Source organism: Urtica dioica, chromosome 9 (assembly GCF_054948205.1).
Source record: "Urtica dioica subsp. dioica isolate 48M chromosome 9, U.dioica_male_clone48M_v1_H2, whole genome shotgun sequence".
NCBI lineage: Eukaryota > Viridiplantae > Streptophyta > Magnoliopsida > Rosales > Urticaceae > Urtica > Urtica dioica.
Window position 1 is genome coordinate 20121688 of NC_142764.1, and position 13657 is coordinate 20135344.

The 13657-nt window shown below is 44.7% G+C and overlaps 2 protein-coding genes across 2 annotated transcripts; both read right to left on the minus strand.

Annotated features, from left to right (window-relative positions):
- Positions 1-6570: 6570 nt before the first annotated feature.
- LOC149385626 (uncharacterized) lies at positions 6571-7164 on the minus strand. The gene has a single exon (XM_089626373.1). The coding sequence runs from the start codon at positions 7162-7164 to the stop codon at positions 6571-6573; it is 594 nt and encodes a 197-aa protein (XP_089482499.1).
- Positions 7165-9851: 2687 nt separating this feature from the next.
- On the minus strand, positions 9852-11678 carry LOC149385627 (uncharacterized). The gene has a single exon (XM_089626374.1). It carries the CDS (start codon positions 11676-11678, stop codon positions 9852-9854), a length of 1827 nt encoding a protein of 608 aa, XP_089482500.1.
- Between the last annotated feature and the right edge of the window lie 1979 nt (positions 11679-13657).

The window sequence follows — 13657 nt, forward strand, 5'->3', positions numbered from 1 at the left end:
AATGTTTACTGAAATATCTGAAATCCATTACAAAAAATAACTGAAAATGTCTGAAATCCATTTCAAAAAATAACTGAAAATGTCTGAAATCCAACACATGAATAACCTGAAATGTCTGAAATTCAACACATGAATAACCTGAAATGTCTGAAATTCAACACATGAATAACCTGAAATGTCTGAAATCCAACACATGAATAACCTGAAATGTCTGAAATCAAACACATGAACTAACTGAAAACTTTGAAATCCATTACAAAAAATAACTGAAATGTCTGAAATTCAACACATGAATAACCTGAAATGTCTGAAATCCAACACATGAATAACCTGAAATGTCTGAAATCAAACACATAAACTAACTTAAATGTCTGAAATCAAACACATAAACTAATTGAAATGTCTGAAATCCATTATAAAAAATAACTGAAATGTCTGAAATCCAACACATGAATAACTGAAAACTCTGAAATCCATTACATAAAATAACTGAAATCTCTGAAATCCATTACATAAAATAACTGAAATGTCTGAAATTCAACACATGAATAACTGAAATGTCTGACATCCAACACATGAATAACTGAAATGTCTGAAATCCAACACATGAATAACTGAAAACTATGAAATCCATTACATAAAATAACTGAAAACTCTGAAATCCATTAGCGTCCGATGCCAAAATGAGATGAGGCATTGGTCTTCCAGCCCAAACATACGCAGCTTCAAGTTTCAAATCGTATAACGACTCATCGACACAAAAAGCTTCGTACATAGCGATTAATAGCTCCGCCCGAGATATGTCTTTCGCGAGTGCACGCAGTTCGAATCGCGATTCATTAGTATATTCCCATTTTGTACCTTTGTTCACCCAAGTACCATCACATAAACAACATATATTAACGTTTGAACCTGTTAAGAAGTTAAAAAGTATACATTAGAAGTCAAATCTGTACAAGTTAAAAAGTTCGAAATGCAATCGAATAAAGTTCGAAATTACAGACAACAAATTCGAACTTTTTCCTGAACCCAACATGACGAACCCAAACTCCTTTTTTCAGGAAATCAAACAACTCTCTTACAAAATATCATCGACTTAGGGATCGAAACTTACCCATTTTTCTTCTCTCAACTGGTTAACTACATAGAAGGCCCAACAAATTTGAGTTTAAAGGAATTAGGGCGTGGGCATCGTAAGCTTCGAAATGCAATCGAAATAACAGCTATAAAGTTCAAAATTACAGACAACAAATTCGAACTTTTTCCTGGATCCCACATGACGAACCCAAACTCATTTTTTCAGGAAATCAAACAAATCTCTTACAAAATATCATCGAATTAGGGATCGAAACTTACCCATTCGTGCGTGCGAGTTTGCCGTACGTGGGGTTTGCCGTGCGTGGGGTTTGTGGGTTTTGCTCCCTCTTTTTATTTCGAATTTGTTAACCTGATTTCACTTGGCATTTAACTCTGATGAAGGAAGAATAAGCAGCAGGGTATTTATGACTTTTCATCACTAAAAATGCTTGATTTTCCGAAGAGTACCAAAACATGGCTTTATTTTCAAATGGTGTGTCACACAATGCTTGGTTTATCAATTTTCCCTATTAAAAAGCCCCAAATTCATTAGATTTAAGTTTATTTTTGTTCTCTACTTTCTTTCTTCTTCATCGTCTCTTCTCTTTCTTTCTTCTTCGCCACTCATCTCGAGTCCTCTTCGTTGTCATCTGTTTTTCGAAAATGGCAGATGAGCAGTGGTCATCTTCATCGTCTGGGAAGAATCGCACGGAGTGTAAGAGAATTTCACGGTCTCAGAGAAAGGTACGGGGCTGAAGAACGGCGATGTTCGAACTACCAACGGATCAATTGGAGATTATTTGTGACTGCTTTTATGCTTGGATTCTGACTGCTTTGGTTGTAATTTAATGGCTCGTCGGAATTTGTACTGACGTGTTTATATGTAATTTATTTGTGACTGCTTTTGTGTATTTTGTAATGGTGTTGGTACTGATCAATGAAAGAATTTGTACTCGGTGTTTTTTTTCTCTTCTTAAAACTGTAGAATTTGTTGATGTCGATTTTTAGATCGATCAACAATCACAAATGAAAAGCGAAATAATAAAATATTTTAAAGGGGTTTAGAAAGACGTCCTATAAGAAACAATTCAATTATAAAGAACTATAATAATATACGAATATTAATTAATTTTATTTATTTAGAGAAGGTTACAAATGGACGAGGTGACGAACTCAACAGGTCGGACTCAAGATCGTGAATATAAGAATACAATAGAATTAATTGAAAACTGAGATGTAGAGCTTGCATGTGTGAAAATCGTCATCTCCTCTTCTATTTATAGGCGAGATGGAACCTTCTGGCCGAAGACACGTTATTCGATCCACATTCCTCGCCAAGGCTGAAGTCGTCCGAGGTCCGGTCTTCGCAGCGTGGTCTGCTCTTTGATTGACCGATCCTTCTGACCAGGAAGACGTGGCCGAACTGGAGTTCTTCATTGGGCCGGAAAGCGTTGTTGGATTTGGGCCGATCTGCCGAGAGCGAACTAGGCCCATAATTGATTTTGTGGGCCGGTCTTCAACTGGACTATGGGCTTTAGTCAGGCCAAAGTCAATCCGAAATAATATTAAATATTTGATTTTTTTATACCCCCACAATTAGCCCCCAAATATTTTGAAAATATTTCGCTATTTTGAAAATATTTAGCGCGGAGAATTTGAACTATTTCGAATAAAAATGGGGAGATCGAAGATTCGGGACCACGTGGCATCGTGTGAGAGCGCGTCCTCTTCACACGTGGTGTGACGTAACCGTATTTCGTAGGTCGAAGTCGAAGAGTCGGAGAATCTGTTATCTTTTGCAGATATCGAGGGAAATATCTTAGATTTGATTCGATTTGATTTCCGAAATCATTAGATTTTTTCGGGATTTTGGGTAATTATGAAACATATAAATAAGCGGACCGAAGAGTCGCTTCTTTTCATTTATATTCTCATCATCCGCGGTTAAAAAGGTAATTCTTCCTCTCCAACTTCTCGCTTTCTTTCTGACTTCGAGTTCTCTCTCTAAGTTCTTTAGCTTTCTTGCACTTCGGCTATTATCGACTGTCAATTCGACTAGCGAACTCAAACGTATTCATAGATTTAAACACTTCGTCCGTAGAACACATTAGAACTAGATGTCGAACTCAGGACTTCGTCCATCGGGGTCTCAACCTCTAGGGAACGAGGATATTTTATTACCCTCTGCTGTGACCTCGACCGACCTTAGGAGGATCCGTGAAAAATACCAGATTCCCCCAGAAATTAATATCCTTCTTCCTCCTCCTAGGGCTACAGCCGATACCGTAGTGGAGGGTTTCTGCTGCATATATGAGATCTGGCTAGAGAAATGTGGGCTGAGGTTTCCTATTCACCCTCTCCTGTTCGACTTCGCTTAGACTCTAGGGTTGACCCTTCCCCAAATGTGCCCAAACTTCGTTAGGATGGTAATGGGCCTGATAGTCATGGCCTACGAGGAAAAGATCGAACTCACTCTGATGGATTTAGTCCATCTTTGTGTGATTAAGGCGAATTCGAAACACGATCCGAAATGTTTCTACCTTTCGAAAGCCGCAGGCAAGGGTGTGATCTCGGGTCTACCCTCGAATGACAAATTTTGGGGGAGGCGATACTTTTACTTCGCCGTGAATGAGCATTCACTCGGGGACCGAGCTCGTTCTTTCTCGTCAAAATGGGCGAGCTCGCCGAGTATGCATAAGAATTCAGTTCGCCTGCATTTATATTCTGCATAGTGAAATATACTCATTATTTATTTATTTTTATATATATATATATATATATATATATTTTGTAGAGAAAATCAAAGCGCCATCTCAGGGAGTCGAGTTCGCCGAAAAGTTGACGCTGCTGCAATTGGGTGAAACAGAGTGGTCGAGCTTCACTCCATTCAGATTCATATCGGCCAGAGTTTGGCCTTTCCCACCAAATTTCTCAGAGCACCTAGAGGAAGGTTAGTTCGACGATTTCGACATTATCTTCTCTGTTCTTAATTTTGATTATTATTTATTATTCTTTATTTTAGTAGTTGGAGACAATATGAACACTCCGATCAGTGCCCGGGAGGCAAGGAAATAGAAGAAGGGGGGTGCCGCTTCGACTTCGGCCCCGATTCCAACAATTCATGCGGATACTCCCGAGGTCGAAGTGACCGGGGTTCGCCTAGTATCCGAGATCCCGGTTGTCTTGGTGCCTTCTGACGGGGTACTTGAAACAGCCGAGGACGCTCCAGCAGGCGTCCAGGGAGCCGATGTTCCTGCGGCCGAGGAATATCAAGTCCCCGCGACTGAGGACGACTCCCATGAGGGGGCCGAGAGGGTTCGAGGCCCCGAGAGGGCCGAGGTTGCGGGTGCGGCCAAGAAAAGGAAGATGCCCGCGAACCGAGTCCCTGAGAAGGGTGCTTCCGGGGAGAGGAAGAATAAGAAGAAGAAAGATACGGTTCCCAAACTCGTTGGCCGGGACGGGGAAGAGCCCGCCCCTGAGGCTCCCGTGATCGCGGGGACCAGGGCGGACAAAGGCAAAGCCGCAGCTGAAGGGAGCAAGTCTTCCTCAAAGTCAAGGTCTGGGGGCCGAGATGACTCCGCCCCATCTGCATCCCAAAAAAGGAAACATGTCGTCAACTTCCACTACGCGCGGGATCACCTGTTGTGCGACGACATTTACTCCTCGGCGGGGCTTCTTCGTCAGGTGACGTGTTCCGAGATGGAACTCCCAAAGGTTCCTGAGCTCGCCGAAGCGGACTGGTATAGGATGATGGCATCGGCCATAACTGGGGTAAGTTTTTTTTTTTTTTTTTTTTTTTTTTTTTTGTATATAACCGATATGTTATATTTGTGAAAAATGATTATTTTCTGTTATGATCGAACTTATGAGAGTTGAGTTGATTTCAGCTGACCACCCAACTGAACCGAGGTGTTTTTCGCTATGAAAAGCGCCTTCACGACGCCAAGGTCGAGCAGGAGAAGCTCGCCGAGGTTCAGAAGGGGACAAAGTCTCTCCAGACCGAGCTCCAGGGGATGAACGACAAGATCTCCACCCTCCAGGACGATCTTCTGGCTAAGGACGCCCTACTGGAGAAGTCTTACCGCAAGGTCGAGCGCCTCAATGGCAAATGTCAATACTTGTCTGTCGACCTCGACGACAAGAAGGAGAAAATCAAAGGGTGGGCGGCTCGCTCTGGCAGTTTTGAAAGAGAGAAGACGAGGCTAGCGGCCGACCTGGAGGTTAGGGACAAGGAGTTGAAAGATGCTCTGGAAGAGATCGCCAGGATGAAGAGGACGATGAAGGCGGAGCAGGACCGGGCTGTGCTCGCGGCGAGGAAGGCGACCTCGCTGAAGTATCGCGAGCAGATACTCAAGCATCGAGCACAGAAGGAGAAGATGGACGAGGCCGTCCTCATCCTGAAAAAGCTCGAGCAGTGCCGGGGGAACAAAGAGTTGATCTCGGAGGCACTAAAGGGCGAGATCTCGGACTGGACCGTCGAGATGAAAGATACTGAGGACGACATTGCTCAGTATGAAGCCGATTACGCGGCCATCTCCATTTCTGAGATTGAGGACGTACCGTTTACTCCTTACTTGGACCGATCTCCCGCCGACGCCCCCGCGCCCGAGGTCGGACTCGCTGAAGCCCTCAACGAGCACGGCTCGATGCTCGACCGGACTGACGAGGTTCTCAACTCGATTCTAGAGGGGAACGAAGAAGCGGCGGTGCTTACTCCTACCCCCGAGCATCGAGACGTCAAGGTCGGACCTAGTGACCAAGCCTGAGCCGACAGTCGTCTTTTTTCTTTGAAGTGTTTATTTTATTTTTTGTTTTTGGGGCCCGTGTGTTTTGGGCAAAGTTTTTATTGCTTTTGATACAATTACAGGGGGCTTCGGTCCCTATTTTATTTGAATTTATGTTATTATTTTATGCAACTTAGATTTTTAATTTTGCCAAGTTTTTTAGCTCGCCAAAATCTATTATGAATGCATGGATGTTTATTCTTTTATTCAGTCCGTCCGGCCGATCTGAATATCATTATTTTGTTTGTTCCTGAGGCAGCTCGGATTAGTATAATCTGTTAAAGTCTTTTAGGTCGCTTGTATTCGGCCTAAAATGTTTCCCTTAAAAGTTTCAGATGATTTTGCTAAGTTATTTAGATCGTCATGGAACTAAAAGGTTTCCCTTTAGATTTGAAGCCGAAGTCCGTAATTAAATTTGGTGAAAATTTTAAGTCTTTTAGATCGTCGTGGACCTAAAAAGTTTCCCTTAATATTTTCGGACGAGGTCGATCCACGTGGGTGCGATCTCTGATGACGCTGTGAGATGTCGGCTCTCGCCAGAGTCGTCGTGAGGCGTTTGCACTGCTAGCCTAGTCCGAGGTCGGGGTCATTGGCCGAGGTGCGAGCTCCGTGGCTCAAGAAGGTGGGGGGACTGTGCCTTTGTGGTAAGAGGCTGCCTACGTACCCTTATGTAGGGATCAAGTCGGACGTAGTTCAATTATTACTGGTTTCAACAGTAGTATTTTTTGAGGTTCGAGACGTTCCATGATCTTAAAACCGGGATTCCGTTGAGTGTTTCAAGTTCATAAACGCCGGGATAGGTTACTCTGGTGACCCTATAGGGGCCTTCCCATTTTGCCCCGAGTTTTCCGGCGTTTGCCTCAGCAGTGTTTTGGAAGATTTTTCGGAGGACCAAGTCCCCTACATCGAATCTTCTTGTATTAACATCTTTGTTGTAGAATCTAGCGATGGATTGCCTATAACGGGATAACCGTGATAGGGCTGAATCTCGTTTTTCCTCCACTAGGTCTAAGGCATCGCATAGAGCCTCGTCATTTTTTGGCTCATCCTCAGGTGCGTATTTTACCCTAAGGGTTTGCACCTGATGCTCAATTGGGATGACAGATTCGACTCCATGGACGAGGGAAAACGGAGTTTCCCCTGTCGGCCTCCGCGGGCTGGTTCGGTATGCCCATAGCACGCCTGGCAGTTCTTCTGCCCACCGCCCTTTCTTGGCATCGAGCCTTTTCCTTATGGAGTCAACTATGGTCTTATTTGTTGCTTCCGCGTGCCCATTTCCTTGAGGATATCGGGGTGTCGACATTCTTACCTCAATGTTGTTATGGAATCAAAACTTTCTAAATTTTTTCGATATGAATTGCGATCCGTTGTCTGTTATGATCTCGTGGGGAGTGCCATGTCGACAGATTATATTTTTCCAGATGAATGCGGTGACGTCGACATCTTTTATCAAGACGAAGGCGCCAGCTTCCACCCACTTTGAAAAATAATCTGTTAAGATTAATAGAAATCTTAACCCGCCAGGGGCGACCGGCATTGGTCCCACAATATCCATAGACCATTTCATGAACTGGTATGGAGCCGAGATAGAGGACAATTCATCTGCGGGTCTTTTTATGTTGGGAGCATGGCGTTGGCATTGGTCGCAACGGCACGAGTGCGCCTCGCAGTCTGCCAGCATGGTCGGCCAAAAGTAGCATTGCCTCTTTATTTTGATGGCAAGCGCTCGTCCGTCTGCGTGATTTCCGCATTCCCCTTCGTGCACGTCTTCCAGGATTCATTTAGACTCCTCCATCCTGACGCACTTGAGGTAAGGTCATGCGAAGCTTCTTTTAAACAGACTTCCATCTATGATGCAAAATCTCGCGCTTCTTAGCACGAGCTTGCGTTTTGCCATCTTATCGGATGGGACCGTGCCAGTCGTGATGTAATGTAGTATTTCATCTCTCAAATCCCTCCTTCTATTGTTATGACCGCGGTAGTGGTTATGGCAATGGAAGGTTGTTTGATTGTTTCGACTGTGATGATCCTTTTGAGGTCCGGATCCGAGGTAGATGCCAAGGCAGCCAGCGCGTCGGCCGAAGTATTTTCTCCCCGAGGGATCATAGTCAGGGAGAATTCTTCGAATTGTTTCGTGAGGTCTTTCACGACTTTTAGGTAGGCTTCCATTCGCTTGTCCCTAGCCTCGTACTCTCCGGAGTATTGGTTTGCCACAAGTTGGGAATCGCAGAAAGCTTCTACTTTCTTTGATCCAACTGCGATGGCCAACCTAAGTCCGGCGATTAGCGCTTCTTATTCGGCTTCGTTATTTGATGCGACGAAGTCGAGCCTGAATGATTGTTCTATGGTCTCACCGTGAGGGGACGTCATGTGTATTCCCACTCCTGCCCCTTGCTTTGATGACGCCCCGTCCACTTTAAGTGTCCAGGTCCCTTCGACTTCGGTCACGGTGGGACTTTCCCTCGGGAGTTCGATGATGAAATCCGCTAGAACTTGCGATTTTGCGGATGTCTTCACTCGGTACTCCATATCGTATTCGCTCAGCTCCACGGCCCACTTGGTTAATCTTCTTGATTGATTAGGGCTATGTAGGAAACTTCTGAGCGGATGCGATGTCATTACTATTATGGTGTGAGATTGGAAGTATCGTCGAAGTTTTCGCGCGGCGGAAACGAAGGCCAAGGCAAACTTCTCCATAATAGGATATCGAGTTTCAGCATCGACTAACGACTTGCTTGTATAAAAGATTGGTCGTTGGTCCCCTTGCTCTTCTCTGACGAGTACTCCACTAACTGCCGCTTGAGACACTGCGACGTATAGATAGAGTGGCTCCCCCGCAACGGGTTTTGCCAAGATTGGGGGGCGTCGATAGATACTCTTTCAATTTTTTGAACGCCTCTTCGCATTTGTCGTCCCATTCGAGCTTCTTGTTCCCTTTAAGGAGCCGGTAGAAAGGAAGACATTTATTTGTGGACCGAGAAATGAAGCGGTTGAGGGCAGCGATGCGTCCCGTCAACCTTTGAACTTCACGCCTATTACGGGGTGAAGATATTTCTCGCAAGGCGTGTAATTGATCCGGATTGGCCTCAATTCCTCGTTGGGTAACTATATACCCAAGGAACTTACCGGATGATACTCTGAATGAACATTTGGTGGGATTGAGTTTCATTTGATACTTATTCAGTACCTCGAAACATTCCTTCAAATGCCCTACGTGGTCGTTTTCCCTTAGAGATTTGACCAACATATCGTCGATATACACTTCCATCGTCTTCCCTATCTTTTCTTTGAACATTTCGTTGACTAACCTTTGATAGGTGGCGCCAGCGTTTTTTAGTCCAAAGGGCATGACCTTGTAGCAATACGTGCCTCGGTCGGTGATGAAAGCTGTTTTTTCTTGGTCATCGGGATGCATCAAGATTTGGTTATATCCTGAGAATGCGTCCATGAACGAGAGGATTTTATGTCCCGCGGTCGCTTCGACTAGCTGGTCGATGTGGGGCAGCGGGAAGCTGTCTTTGGGGCATGCTTTATTTAGGTCGGTAAAATCAACGCATACCCGCCATTTCCCATTTTTCTTCTTTACGACGATAGTGTTTGCCAGCCAATCCGGATATTTTACCTCGCGGATTGAATCTGCACTGAGCAGTCTTTCGACTTCGTTGTTGACAACCCGCGTCCTGTCTGGACCGAGCTTTCATCTTTTTTGTTTTACAGGTTTAAAGCTGTGATCGACGTTAAGTTGGTGAGACGTGACGTCGATGCTTATTCCTGGCATATCTTCGGTTGACCAGGCGAAGGTGGATTTGTTTCGTTTTAAGAAACAGATCAGCTCTCGCCTAGTACCACCTTTAAGCTTAGTTCCGATTCCGACACACTTGGAAGGGTCGGAGTCGTCAAGCTGTACTTGGACTGTCATCTCAGTGCTTGGTGCATCAAGGGAATCGGGATCTTCTAGTGCGGAAACGCTCTCGGCCGACTCCACATTCATTAATTGCTATTGCTCTTCTTTAATCGTTTTGGCACAATGTTTGTGGCTAGTGAGATAGCAACTGCGGGAGGTTGCCTGATTACCTCGGATTCTCCTATTCCCTCAGGCGTAGGGAAACGAATACATTGATGATAGGTTGAAGGCACAACCCTCATCATATGTATCCATGGTCTTCCCAAGATAATGTTGTAAGGGGAGAGACAATCTTGTACTTGAAACTCTACTATTTTGTTGATTCCATGTGTTTTTACGGGCAACCTGATTGTTCCTAAGGATGGAGTAGTGGACCCATTGAAACCTGTCAAATGGGTTCGTTCTCTTTCGATCTCGTCTTCATCGATTCCCATCCTTGCAAGGGTATCCTTCAAAATAAGATCTACAGAGCTGCCTCCATCGATTAGAACTCTCGCAACTTCACAGTTAGACACGTCAATCTTGATCACGAGTGCGTCGTCGTGTGGTTCGGTTGTCCCTATTGCTTCTTTTTCGGAGAACGAGATTTGAACATCTTGTTCTAATCTGATTTTGGTAGTTTGGTTATTCAATCGACGTTGATGTGTTTTGATGGAGTTAACCGTTTCGTTGCAAAACTTTGAGCCGCCCATTATGAAGTCAACCCTGTGTTTTGCGACAGTCGGCGGGGAGCTTGGTTCCCCTTCCTCCTCGGATCTCGCTCTCTTGGGGGAAGGGTTGCGCCTTCCCCTATTGCTGCTATTGAAGACCTTCTTCTTTGGCGGGGGTCCTAGATCGACGTCTTTTAGTTCCCCCTTTGCATATTTCTCGGCTAAAGCCGTACGCATGGTCTCGCAGTTAACCGTGTCGTGGCCGTTAGCCTTGTGGAAACTACAATACGCATTGGGGTCCCGTGTCCATTTCTTAGCCTGGGGACCTCCCTCCTTAATGTCATCACTGACATTGAGTGTATAATTAGGATGGGCGTGTTGCTTTTTGGCGTGAGGTACGGCGTCGTGGGGATTAATACTGCGAGGGTTGTTCCCAGTGTTTACGGGCCTTACCCAAGTATTGGAGGGTGGTTTCTTTTCGGCCGCGCGTTGCCTCTTGTAGAAAGCAAATTCTTCTTCGGCCTTTGCGTAATTCGCGGCCTTATGAATTGCATCCTCTAGTGTGAGGGGGCGGTTCACAGTCATTTCCAATTTCAGCTTCGAGTCGTGCCTTAATCCGTTCCTTAGAGAGGTTATGGCAGACTCGTGGCATACGTTAGAGATTTTCGAGAGAACGTCCTTGTAGCGGATCATGAAATCCTTCAAGGATTCGTTCTCTCTCTGTTGGATCCCCCATAAGTCTGCTATGGTCAGATCGTCCTCCACGAACATCGAATAATGTTTCAGGAATGCAGCCGATAGCTTATCGAAACCATCAATGGAGTTTGGTTCGAGTTTGGAGAACCATTCCAAGGTGGGTCCTGACAAGCTTTCAGCGAATAGTTGGCAGTATCTTGCCTCTAATTCTCTCTCATATAGCATAACCCGTCCCATTGCGACTCTGAAGGACAATATGAAAGCTTTCGGACTTGAGGTGCCACTGTACCGTGGAAGGCGGACTTTTCCGGTATCTCCCAGTTGCACTTCAGTGATATTTCTGGCGAAAGGAGTTCGCCTTGTTTCTTCAACGAGGCGATCTATCTCGGGAGCCGAGCTGGTCGCAGAATGAAATTCTGAACGAACGGCTCTCAGCTCGGCCGTTATAGATTCCTTGAACCTGTCTAGTTCGGTCATACTGTGTTCGCCACCACGAAAGAGGCAAGGTCCCGATTGTGCCGGACTGACCGCAGTTGTACTTACCGGGCCATGATGGGTCGGATTCATCCCGCCCGGACGCTGAGGGGTGAATGTTTGATAGATCGCTTGAGGGCGAGGCCCCGAATCAGTCGGGAAAGATCCGGACGGTGCTCCCCCGAGAGGAGACGGAGGGAGTCCGGAAGGATCGATCGTGACTTCTGTCGCGACCTAGCCAGCAGTCCCCCCAAGCTGAAAGCTTGTGATGGGAGACTGATCTGTTCCTCGGGCGACCTGTATCCCAGAGAAATCCAGACGGACTCCGGGAAGGATAGCTCGGCTTGTTTGCGCAACCGAGGTTGCTTGGTGAGCTGACTCAGAGGCGGTCATATCTCCGGATCCCACTTGAGGGTCCGGGGTGTTTTGAGGAGTCGAGAGGGTGTTCAACCGGTCATTAAGAGCACGGTTGGTCTCGGCTTGCTCATCTATCTTTTTGTCAGCATATCCAGGATTGCCCTGATCCCCGGGGGGATCTCCTCTCCGGATTCATAATGAGTCGGAGTGGAAGACATGATATTTTTTTTACGGACTGCTTCTTCCGAGATTGGTCTTTCTGAATTTTCCCACAGACGGCGCCAAATTGTTGATGTCGATTTTTAGATCGATCAACAATCACAAATGAAAAGCGAAATGATAAAATATTTTAAAGGGGTTTAGAAAGACGTCCTATAAGAAACAATTCAATTATAAAGAACTATAATAATATACGAATATTAATTAATTTTATTTATTTAGAGAAGGTTACAAATGGACGAGGTGACGAACTCAACAGGCCGGACTCAAGATCGTGAATATAAGAATACAATAGAATTAATTGAAAACTGAGATGTAGAACTTGCATGTGCGAAAATCGTCATCTCCTCTTCTATTTATAGGCGAGATGGAACCTTCTGGCCGAAGACACGTTATTCGATCCATATTCCTCGGCGTGGTCTGCTCTTTGATTGACCGATCCTTCTGACCAGGAAGACGTGGCCGAGCTGGAGTTCTTCATTGGGCCGGAAAGCGTTGTTGGATTTGGGCCGATCTGCCGAGAGCGAACTAGGCCCATAATTGATTTTGTGGGCCGGTCTTCAACTGGACTATGGGCTTTAGTCGGGCCAAAGTCCATCCGAAATAATATTAAATATTTGATTTTTTTTATACCCCACAGAATTGTATCTATGTTGGTATTGATCAATCGAAGACTTGTTGATACAGTGTTTGATTACTTTTTTTTTTTGCTTAAAAATGGAGAATCGTAGCTGTATTGGTACTGATTAATAATAACATGTAAAATAACTTAAACATTTGCAAATCTGATCCGTAATACAACAGGGCATATCAAAATATCTTTTGGAGTTCAAAATAGCTACAAAAAATATATTAGATCTGTGATAGCAGACGTCAAAAAACAGTCACAAAAACAGCTTTATAATTAGCTCTATTACATTAGCTTTTCAATACTTAATTAGTCTAAAAAAATAGCTGTTATACAAGTAGCTATAAAACATGAAAAACTGCTGCTCAAGGAGCCTCAAGCCATCATATTCCTCTCCGTCGCTACACAAGCTATTAAGGTCGCTTTTAGACCTAAATCCATCAGAATCTTCGCCTACGCCGTCATTAGCATCTTGTTGGTCGTTGTTGCAGACTTCGTCGATGACCATCCGCCAGTTCAACGGCTTCATCGTGTTCTGCGTGTACGCCATTTCCTATTCGGCGCCGTCGCCGAACTCTTCCTCGGCCAACAGAAACTTGTCTTTGTTCGCTTTCTCCCCGTGATTCTTCCATCATCGACAGTCTACAATCAATTTTTAGGGTTTTCTCTTTTTGGCTTTTGGTTTTTGTCTTTTGTTTTCTCGTTTTTTTTAACTAAATCTTTTGTTTTCTCGTGCTTCAGAGGATTTAGGGATTTAATATGTGGCTGTTCAAATTTTTAAGTTTTAGCAAAATATATTTATCAAAATCATTAATTAATAAAAATGCAAAATTAGAAGTAAATCAGTGCCACAAAACTCGAAACTAAC